General features: G+C 35.0%; 1 protein-coding gene across 1 annotated transcript; it reads right to left on the bottom strand.

Annotated features, from left to right (window-relative positions):
• Positions 1 to 3569: 3569 nt before the first annotated feature.
• On the bottom strand, positions 3570 to 9223 carry LOC128181623 (uncharacterized). Its single transcript, XM_052850094.1, has 4 exons — positions 8910 to 9223; positions 4226 to 4280; positions 3912 to 4118; positions 3570 to 3820 (listed from the first exon to the last, which is right to left on the bottom strand). The coding sequence occupies exons 2-4, from the start codon at positions 4269 to 4271 to the stop codon at positions 3630 to 3632; spliced, it is 444 nt and encodes a 147-aa protein (XP_052706054.1). The 5' UTR covers positions 4272 to 4280; positions 8910 to 9223; the 3' UTR covers positions 3570 to 3629.
• Positions 9224 to 12341: the final 3118 nt, after the last annotated feature.

Genomic DNA, 12341 nt, shown 5'->3' with positions numbered 1-12341 from the left:
GGTGCATAAAATCCAGGGGTTACGAAAGTCCAAAAATGTGCTGCTCTGAACGCGATATTTATGTTTGGTCACAGTGGACCGCTATAAATATTAATACACATACATGTAGCACCTAACACAAAGACTTTTGTCTTTTAGGTTAGATTGGATTTTGGGGGTTTTCTGGACTCTCCTTGGAGTCCCATGTGTTGGAGTGGGCAATATTCAAGCACTTATTTTTTCTTAACAGTACAATTATTGTTAAGATCAGTTTAACAGCACGCCTAGTCTCTGACATCCGACTTCATGTAAGATATTGCAACCCAGATAATGCAACACTTCATCCTTTGCGTGAATGGAGCCGTGCTATCATAAGCACCAGGTGTAGTTGTCAAATGCTGAATACATCCATCCATATTGTATGTTCCAACATTATTTTCTATTAAGTAGAGATCCTCTTTTGATTTGTATATGAGCTGTACCAGTCACAGGGGGTTGCATACTTCTTCGTTGCCAGCAAGTTTTTTTTTTACATGTATAATAGCAAATGCGTCAAATTATTTACTGAAATTTAGCAAAGTAAACGCTGCATATGCTTCACAAAACCAAAATCGACAATAATTCTACTAACTCTGTTTTTAATTAACAAACTTTTTGTAGAAACATACATTTTCCACTTCATCAAATATAAATATAACGAACTGACCATTTAACTCTTTTTCAAATAAGGTAAGAATACAAGTGATTTTGTTTATATATGTTTATGATACTTGGCAACTGCCCCCCTCCCCTTCCCCCAATTTTTTTTTACTTGTTTAGATTGAGGGGTAGGTCTGACTCCTCTAAAAACTGCTACATGCGAGTGTTAGGATCAAAAGGATAATTGTTCGTGCTCTAGACTAATTCCCTTCAAATGGACAGTAAAATCACTGTTAAATCAGGCACGTAGCATCGTTTTTGAAAGGGGGGGGGCAGACTCATCCAAAAAATCTTGACAAGCCAAAAAAAAAAAAAAGAAATAAGGAATTTTCCAAAATCTTCAAAATCCTAATCCGGGGGGGGGGGGGGGGGGGGGGGGCAGTCGTACTATATAACTTCAATTCAATTTCAATCCTTATTTCTTTATTTTCATATCACTTTTTACATGCTCTCAAAAAGTGGGGGGGGGGGGGGGGGGCAACTCAATGATATTTCAATTTTTTATATGTAGATTTTAAAAAATTAATTGCTGCGAGAAAAAAGTGGGGGGCCAGCCCCCCCCCCCCCCCCCCCCCCCCCCCCCCCGATGCTACGTGCCTGTAAATGGCCCAGATACGCCAAGCGCCAATGCCATTAAGGGTAAAACAAGCGTAATTTGAAGGAGACCACCTGCAGATATAATGGGAACCGTTACTATATCTCTTAACCTCGATTTATTATCATTATTCAATTATTTTTTTTTTGAAAAGCAATTCGTCACCATATGGAGGTGTTCCATACCATCTTAAGCTACAACATTTAACACATTTGTATATAACACATAACCAATACATAGATGTTGGTAAATTCGGTTTTGAATTATCTCAAGGGAATATCTTACATTGATTTAAAAGTTATATCTTGTGATATTCATTAATCGTGACTGGATGGGCCTAATCAATAAAGGACATGTGGCATGTTTCTAAAGTATGGATCATTTTACATTTTTGCCTTTCTTGTGTATATATCAATTATTTCCAAAATTTTGTTTTGCTTTAAAGGGCTTTAATTAGCCATAAAATCAATTTAAATCATAGCCCCGTTCGTATAAAAACTCGTTAATTAGATAGCGTGTCACGTGGTACGGTATCTGATTGTAAACAAATGGTAGGATTAGCATTATCTTCTTTAAAGTTTTGACATTTATTCACCATCAATGTTGGTTTTTTTTTTCGATGTTAACTAAATTAAAAGAATTCTACCATGTTTGAGCCACCAGTACGGATAATAAACGATGTTATAGCTGAAGAAGTGACGATGGAGTCGGCAAATATAATCAGACTGATCGACGTGTAAACATGGTAAACACAACTTTAAAATAAGTATGGATATTAGCTAAAAAAAATCGGTAACAGGTGTTTATTTTTATCAAAATCTACAATAATTTTGTTCTTTGGGGTTCTTTATATGACTCATAATGTGCATTGTTGTAAAACTGTGGTGCACAGGAAATCGCAACTTCTCGGGCCTTTCCGACAAGCTCGGAAAAACACCTCGAATGTATTAACATCACCGGATGTTAGAATTTTATACAAAATGGAGTCGCTTCCCCTTAAAATAAGTATCGGCTAGACAGTCTTGTATGTCGCTTCTGTGTTATATTTTAGTGTATATCGTTTACTTTAATGAAGTATAATAGCTAACATCTCAACAGATCGTAAAATGCGTTCTATTTATATCAAGTTTTACAAAAACGGGGGTTGTCATGGACGCCTAGGTAATACATTCGAGGTGTTTTTCCGAGCTTGCCGGAAAGGCCCGAGAAGTTGCGATTGGTGCACAGGAAGTTTGTTTCTTCGGTCGTGAGTGGTCACAACTTTCGAACGTTCTTTACTTCATATTACACTGTATAAATATACAAGTATAAAGCAGGAAAAATCGTTTTTCTGAATTGTTGTTTTCTCTGTAAGATCACCGGCATATCCGTTTTTTAAACTATTTACGTATATACATATATCACAAACTTAGGCTAATTCTCGCTTAAATCAGGTAAATATTTAATTTCGAAAACCTCTTGACTTTCCAGCAACAATAAAACTCACAGAAATCTCAAATGTTTTTTGCAGAGGTGGGCTATGAATGAATAATTTATTTATACAAAATCAACGCATACATCTATGTTTAGTTTCACAATATCAATAAGAAAAAACAGCTAATGAAGCGAGGCGGTATCCAAAATGGCGCCCTCTCGTTATTTTCCTCCGATTAACTTGCTTTTTGAGGCATAAACTTCTTGGTTTTTTCTTTGAAAAATAAATACGTTTTGTTTATGAAATTAACATTACAAATTATATACCATATAATTAATAATGTATATATGTGTTGGTAGTTTATTTATTAATCCTCTCGTCGACAGCTACTAGTATTTGTCCGAAAACTTCTGCACACTTTCGCATGGGGAACTTAGAAAAATAAAAGACAAAATCCCGATTTTGACGACTAGAACACCCATATGAAACACAAAACACCATCATGTCCCGTTATCGGCAATTCGATGGGTGATATTAATTGTCGTTTAAATCTAATCCAATTACAAAGATGGCTAAAGCATCTTTCGCTCGAGGTTCTGATAAAATTGAAAAACATGGGATATGTCTGAAACGTCGAGTCTCAGATAATTTCGTTTCTGTTGAAAATACATGTACTACAATCAAAGACAAATCAAATTGTCTACAACCAATGATGTCCTTTTTAACCATTATTTAACTAATTGATCCAAGCTCCCTCTTTAAAAATGGTCATCGTTGATGGCCCGGTACCAGGTATATATATATATATATATATATATATATATATATATATATATATATATATATATATATATATATATATATATATATTTCAAACATATCATTCATGTTTATTAAGATGAAGGGAACATGAAAATGACGAGTTAGTGTATGCTTTCCCGTTTATTTGCCGACTCCGAATCCAGCTTGTTGCAGATAGAGAGCTTCCTGAGCGGCCTGTGCTCCTGTTTCAGCTCCATATCCTCCTTGTCCACCCTGGGACAGCAGATAGGCGCCCAGACCCCCGAGTACCAGGGCAGTGATGGCGTTGTTGTTTGATGTGGTGGTGGTGGTAGTAGTAGTGGGGGTAGCGGCTGAAAGAGGAAAAGGGTAATTATAGAAAAATATCTCTCTCTCTCGTAATTAATATTTTATTTTAATCATCACAATCCATGAAATACGTACTTGCGCATTGCGGTCCGCTGTAGCCAGTGTAGCAGACACACACGCTATCGTAAGTTACGCCTGTGACGGCTCCTGTGACCGTCAAATGGTCTATGAGACAGAAGCCATTGGCGGCAGCTGTACACACAGTGCTGGCTCCAGGACCGGCACCTACGGCAGGAATGGTGCATGTCCCTCCACCCAGAGCTGCTTGGGCTGCCTGAAAACCTAAATTCGTGGAAATTGACACACACTTTATCTAACTGAAGACGACGCAGAAATGACCCCAATAACCCAATATCTAGACACGGGAAGGAAATGTGAAATGTACTCACCCACGGCGACACAGAACACACAAAGGAGAACCTGGATGGAGTGCATGGCGACTGGCTGAAGAATAATTTAAGTATGAATTATCTTGAAATATTCCAAACCACAAACATTATGACTTGCATATTTGATAACTCTTTAGTAATCCCAACCCAATCCCGAAAAAAAGAAATCACAAAAATAACAAATTTGAATTATTCAATATTCTACTTAGAGTCTATACACATGAGTATTCACCTTTGAGTTCCTAGGGAGTTGGACTGACTATTGAATGAACATCGGGCTTTATATGGGCAAATCTATATTTGCAAATTACAAGATATGAAATAACTATGTGTATGAACACGATATTTTCTTCCTCAAAAGACATGCAGGCACAACGTTCCTATTGCGCAAGCACTCCTCATGTTTACACGTGCCTGGGAGAAATACTTTCCGGTCTAGTTCTAACTTCAAATATTTATAGACTACAGGTACATGGTACAGTAGATATGCCCGCATACATCTGCAGAATGATAAGTATGCTTCATATAGATATTTAGACACTTTCAGATGCCGGGATAAGGCTTGATTCTTTTTTACCATATCACTATTTTATTTTTAGAAAATTATATGACCATGAGTTATAAACAGCAACCAACTGAAATCGAAAATATCTACTGTATAACTAACATTACATGAACCTTGTCCATGTCTTCAAAAGGAAGAAAAGTTCCATCCTTAGTTCCAATATTGAAAGAATGTAGACAATGACATGGAAACGATTCTTGATTTTCTGCGATTCAAATGATAATAGTTTTGAAAATATTGTCAACAATTAACAAGGCAGGCATTATCAACATTTGTGGCCTGGGTCTCCCCATCTACCTTTCCTGTTTTTGGTTTAATCGATTGATTGTTTTGGGGTTTTTTTCGGGTGCAATATGGAAGCAATATTTGGAAGCAATATAAACTGTAAACAGGGAATTATTCGCCCCCGTTTAATTTTCAATCATTTCACCCTCGTTGTCAGCGGGTGAATTTAAGACTTGTTGATCTTCACTGTCTAATATTAAGTAACTTAAGTAACAACTGTGACTGGGCGAATTCACAACAGAGCGAAACTGTTTGCAAGTGTAGAAGGGGGGGGGGGGGGGAATACACGGGACAAAAATAACCCTGTATACAGTATCTTGATTAAAATATAGATATAAAAGCAGTCATCTAAAAACACCCTACATATTTGATGAAAGTTTTATAAATAAAGGGTTCTAAAAGTTTAATGGAAAAGGCATCTAAAAAATCCCCTATCCCCCTCCGGATAAGACATTTTGCATCTTAGCGGTTTTAACAAGTACAATTGAGTTTTACTTTTTACCCTATCAGCTTTAGATCATTGGGGTGGGGTATTATACAATTGTTTATATTATAAGTATGACAAATGCACGCTAGTTAAATGTGTAAATAATGCACACTGTTGTGAAACTGCTAAAACAACGCTTCTGTATTGCAAGTTGACAACCTCGAAATAAAAAAAAATCCCTTGATATACATACATCTTAAATATAGTGAAACAAAACTATCATGAATTCAAGTAATTAAAGATCAATTCAGTTAAATGAGTACAAATAAACAACATATAAGCATATGCACGAAGATCATCGACAGTACATGTAAACCATACCTATTTAAAAAGAATTACAATCGATGTTTAATATGAAGGCAATTGATCACTTAATCCTAGAATTAATAAGATTAATGAATTTGATTTCTGAAAATTCAAGGAGGTGTGCATGTGAAATTTTAGAATCTTCAAGAATCTTCAAGTTGACAAACGTTTGTCAATAGATCTAGAATTGATACACACTCTGCACGTTTCTAATACATATTTTTAAGTAATATTTTAACAAAAATTGATTGTACATGTATCTAAATGCGAGTTCATAAACATTCAAATACATGTAGCTTTCATACGGTTTTGTAAAGATACTAAGAGTAAAAAAATGAAAATGAGAATGTATACGTGTTGTAAAGTTGTAAGTAATACAGATAAAGAATATACAACCACACACAAGGACAAATTACAATTGTAAACGTTTTGAGTTGCTCCTATTCAAAGAAGTATTCTCATATTTTGAAATCAGTTTCGTTTCATGGGCTCAAATTTGATAAGAAACATTAAATTCTAGTCTATGCTTACTGAGTATTGATTTAAAAAACAATAATCTATTCGCACTTATGTATACATCTATCTTGTTGGGGAATACATATTTAATTTAGAGTTAGAGCATCTTTTTAATTATTGTGTTTATATCATTTACCGGGTTATACCCATGCATCTTTAATTCATCATACTTAAGTAGATTTCATTAACAAGTAGTAATGTATATTTCATGCGTTTAATAAGGTAAGCCTATTAATTATCAAATTGATTTATCTTAATTTACTTAGAAATAGGAACAGTTATCGAACAATAGGTATTTTTTAAAGTTATACGTACATGTACAAATATTTCAATAAATGTAAATGTTTACCTTAATAACACGTAAAACAAACCAAAAATTAAAATTCTCTGTTTATTTTGCCTTAAGGTGGATCTCTACACCAAATAAGTGTAGGAGATTTTTGTTGCATGCATTTGTTACCAATACTAGGCACAGTATTCAACAATAATAGACCTCAAAATATAATACACTATTTTCTAGAGAATTTTTAAAATATCAGTCTGGTTCCAGATAACCCCTTATTTATCAAATTTTTAAACATTTCTGTTTAAAATTCTTATGAAAGTGAAATGTTATTAAGTTTAGAAATGAAAAACAAAAAAACCATGAATGAAGTTTGTATGATTTTTATTGGAATCCACATAAATATGAAACTAAAATATAAAAAAATTCTTTTAAGGCAAACTGCTGGACAAAATCCCACAAAAACCTGAAAATATAAACAATATTCGTTGGTGAATGGGATGACGAAAAGAAATTGAATGAAATTGAAAAATTAAAGGAAATACTTAATTATTGCAAAAATCTTGGTATGAAAGATCCTGTTTAAGAGTTGTCTTTCTTTATTTTACATGGTCTCAAATATCTTGGGATCAATTTTTTAATTAATTAAAATCACGAAGAAAAATTTAAAAAGGAACAAGTCTATGCTAAATATGTAGATATAAGATAGGTAGTGCTTATGATAATGTTTGAAGCTGAAAAATCATATTATTGATGAATGCATTATATATATTTAACTCTTCAGAACAAAATATTAGTAGTTAATTATATTATAAATTGCCTTTTACTTTTTTATATACAATAGCAATTATAAACAACAACCATACGCATATTAATACATACATTAGATGTCCATAGTGATACACATGCATGTGTGGAAATGAAAAACATGCTCCTTTTCAGAATTCTGTCTTTCCCTCATTTGGCTTGCAAATCTGGGCTTCCACTGCTATTGCTACCTAGCTGTATCTATTTTAATCAAAATACATTAGTTCAATGTCAAAGTTTCAGTGAAAGTCTTTCACAGCAAATGTTTTTTTTTAATTTGGGAAGTTAGGATCAATTCAAGAGATCGTACTACGGTATACTTTCGTTTTTTCATCATAGGCATATATAGTTTAAATGAAAATTTGATATCTGCTTACCTATATCGATAATCCGCCACATATGTATGATCGTCTGTTGCAGATGACATGACAAAAATGTATTGCCAATAGCAGCAGAGCCGGGAAACGGTATATTATTTAGATTCCACGTTTTCCGTACAAAACAGCTGATAATCAATGTTAGTTAAAAGTTTTAAACAGGAAGAAAATTTACATATTTTCTAAGCGTTTTGATGAATCAATTCCAATCTCATCTCCTTAGTTAGAAGAGTTCAATAAAACGGTGTATAGCTATTTTGTACCACGACATAATGTTATCAATCCGGAACACAATGGCGTTTCGAACGGAAGTCAGACATGTTTTGACGATGTAGCCTTCCACCTTAAAAACAAAACACTCGCCATTTTTGTGCACGGACTAAGGACTTACGCCTACCCATTACACCCCTGCGAATGTTATTGTCATTTAAATTTTAGACCACGTGGTTTTATTTGACCCTTTCAGTTTCGCAGTAAAAATCGTGCCTCGTGTTTATAGTCTATTTTAGAGAATCTAGGTACTTGTATTCAAATGAAAATTCTCGAGGTTTATTGATTTTAAACATTATCTTTATTAATTGGTGGATAAAATGTGTTCTAGAAATAAATGTGACAATACAAAAAATAGTATTTTTTCTGCTGTTACGACAATTATCATGCGTAGTAGAGATCCCCCTAAGAATTAATTTTCGATCCGCGCCTGACCTAGTAATAACATCAATAGTGAAACAGACTGTACTATTTTATGCAGAATGTTCATTGAAAATGGCACGATACACTAAGTTTTTATCCAAAACATTCACCCATTACTTTTTTTAAAAAACATGGTATTTCACACAACAAGCATCAAATATGGCTATGATTTTATTAAACAACCTAATGTTTATATTATCAACAACTCTACACGTGGTTGTACACGAACGATAACTCTGTTCTGAATATCATCGTTTAATTTAAAAGACTGCTAGATAGTGAAATAAGACATACATTTTTAAAATATGTTGATGTTTTAACATAAATCAAAGTTGAATATGATATGAAAATCAACCAGTACTTACGTATTTTGAGAATATTATCCGAACATTTATACTTCCGCTCGAAATTTCACAGGAACTGAACAAATCTCGGTGATGTCTCGTGAACTTTCATTCGAGCACCTCTGGATTTATTACATACAAACATTCCGAACACATTCGCAGGGGTGCATTAGCAGGCGTAGATTTAAACCCAAATTTAGTCCCAACTAAGTTTCCGCCTTTTTGTGAAACGCAACTTATTCTGGTTTTGAGGTCTAATCCCTGATTTAGTCCGGACTAAACTTACGCCTGGACGTATGCCTTTTTGAGAAACGGGCCCCCGCTGCCGCGCTTCGTATTAGTTTGAGATTAAGAATACGAAATGCTTTATTGTCGGATTCATGAATAGTATGGCGCCCCAGCAGTACAAGGAATTATAGGTCGTTTACTGATAACCCACACAATTCCGCAGAGAGCCGCACATCGAAACAGTTTACGATCATGTCCCACCAGTTTTCGCGAATCATCGCCGTGGACGGACAGGAACATAAAGAATGTTGAAAAACGTTGAAGAATGAATTATTACACAGAATACATGTATATAGTCTGTTATAGATCTCCATTGCGAATCATCGCCGTGGACGGACAGGAACATAAAGAATGTTGAATTAATGAAAAACGTTGAAGAATGAATTATTACACAGAATACATGTATATAGTCTGTTATAGATCTCCATTTATACGAGTGGTAGTACAGAGTTTGCAGATAAACATGCAGAGTTCGATTTCTTGGTAGTTTTCGGGTATCTTCCAAATAGAGGACGGATTTGAGTTTATATAAAGTTCTGTGAAATGTGAAGTCACGATCGTGAGACATACGTGTTCGCCGCTGGGAAACATGTGATGCAGTCACTTTGTCACGTACAATTTTCCTCCAGGAAGGTTTTTCAGGAAAAAATCCATCGTCCAGATATGTCCACAAATGATCAGTAAGATCATATGATTGTAGAATACTCATAATATCAGGGATAAATCCCAATTGGTTCGTCGAGAGATCGTGAAAATAAGAAAATAATCTTGTGAGGAAAATGTTCTTTGTTAACATTTTTGGGTTGAGGCGACAAAGTAGGCCTAGGAATAGCAGCTTTCGAACGTCTATTTCTGCACATATGGGGAGTACATCGAAATACGATTCACACATATCTGATCTGCTTAATTTGTGTAAGTTTAGTGAGTTTTTGCAAATAAAATGTTGGAATGCATTCAGCTGGTTTCTGTCTCTAAACGACAAATTATTCCAGAGTTCGCACCCATAGAGTACTGATGGTAGCACAATTGTTTTGTACAGATGAGTCAGTGTTCTAGGATTTAGGAATGGTGAACCAAGGTCAGATAGTGCAAAATATGACTTCCGTCCCTTGTTACAAGCCTCCTGTATTCGGTCAGAGAGTTTACATTTTTCATTTATAATTATACCTAGATGGTTGTAAGACCGGTTGCACGATACAATCGCTGGACCTAGATGCCAGGACATGTTGCATGTGTCTAGTTTATAGCTCCTTGTGCACGGAACTGCAATACGCACGATTTGGATGCGTTAAATGTAAATCGCCATTTGCAAGCGTACCTATATGCAATGTCTAACAGTTTTGGAAGCGCAAGTGGAGTGACAGCAATTAAAGACAAGTCGTCGGCTAAGGAGGGGCAGCTGCTGGGTATATTAAGTATACCTGTGTTTGGGCTACCATACTGTAACGCTTGAATAAGGTCGTTGATGTAAACAAGATAAAGAAAGGTAGTCAGAGTACTACAGATCAACTTCTGTTGTATTCCACACGTGAGGACATGTGCACTTGTGTATCTACAGCGCGAACGATAACTTTGTATATAGTCTTGATATTTCTTCTTTAGTTGTTTATCTCCCCCCCCCCCAATATTACTTGTGTAAATGTATATCTTTGACGTGACTCGTTAGAAAATTTATGTATGTGTTATGTTCAATCTCTATTTAGAGGAAATAAAGTATGAATGAATGAACATGTACTACAATCAAATACAAATCATATTGTCTACAACCAATGATGTCCTTTTTAACCATTATTTAACTAATTGATCCAAGATTCCTCTTTCAAAATGGTCATCGTTCATGGCCCGGTACCAGGTAATTATATATATATATATATATATATATATATATATATATATATATATATATATATATATATATATATATATATATATATATATATATATAGAGGATATCTATATTGTGTTATTTTATATTTGCTTTATCCAACGAGTTGAAATCAGGCACGTAGCATCGGGGGGGGGGGGGGGCAGGGGGGGGCCCACTTTTTCTCGCAGCAACAAATTTTTTAATATAAAAAAAAATGAATTATAATGGAGTTGCCCCCCCCCCCCCACTTTTTTGGAAGGAAGTAAAAAATTGATATGAAAATTAGGAAATGAGGAGTCAAATTGAAGTATACCCAAATTGAAGTATAGTTTAGTCTCAACCCTACCTCCCCCCCCCCCCCCCCGGCCCCACTCACAATAGCCCCCCGGTTCCGACGCCTGTGCTACGCAGTTATATGTTTTCCTTCATATTTGTAATTTAAATCTTCGACAAAATCAATTTTATATTAATTTTTGTAGTAGATATAGTTATGTTGAAAGTACTAGCAAATCTTCGAAAATAGGTCACTGAAGTGTTGAAGCGAGGGGTTGTGTCAAAAATAGTTCGGACCGGAAGTATTTGATAAAGCATCACCCGTTTGATATAGCAAAGGTTTATCACACGGGTAATTACACCACACGTATGAGATAAATACATATATTGTGTTTTCTCTCGGACTGAAATGTCACACTTTCATTGGATTAAACATGGCAGATGATTGCCTCATATATCTCTATGTAGGTTCTTTGAGGATTTATATTAGGCAATATGGCCGTCATTTGCAGCCGCCTCACATACTCATCTCGATATATCGTATTATTTAACACAGAAATCGTGTTCAGTAAGTCCTTAAAATATTTAGAGTAGTTGCCCTTTGGAATTATTTTTAAATTAGAGTAGTTGCCCTTTGAATATTGACACATTGTTATGTCTAGAGCAGAGCAAAATGGCAGCGTCGAAATTTGCTCAAATCTCTTCAGAGGTTTAAAATTAAATAGCAACAAAACATTGTAAGTGATCTGGGTGGTATTGATAATTTTTAAGAGTTTAAACGAGTTTAACTGGACGAGATGTAAGGCATCTTGTACATGGCTTTGCGTAGATCACCGCTATTTGTGAATGACTATGTCGCTTGATAGTCCTCGGGAAAACAAAACACTTATTAGGTTAGTTACTGACTCACTACGGAAATATATTGGGTTGATCAATCTCATAGACGGCTCGGCTTCGCCTCGCCCTCTATGAGGTTGATCAACCCAATATATTTCCGTAGTGAGTCAGTAACTAACCTAATAAGT

Source organism: Crassostrea angulata, chromosome 4 (assembly GCF_025612915.1).
Source record: "Crassostrea angulata isolate pt1a10 chromosome 4, ASM2561291v2, whole genome shotgun sequence".
In the NCBI taxonomy this organism is placed as follows: Eukaryota; Metazoa; Mollusca; class Bivalvia; order Ostreida; family Ostreidae; genus Magallana; species Magallana angulata.
Note: the sequence above shows the minus strand (reverse complement) of the source record. Positions and strands in the feature narration are given on the sequence as shown.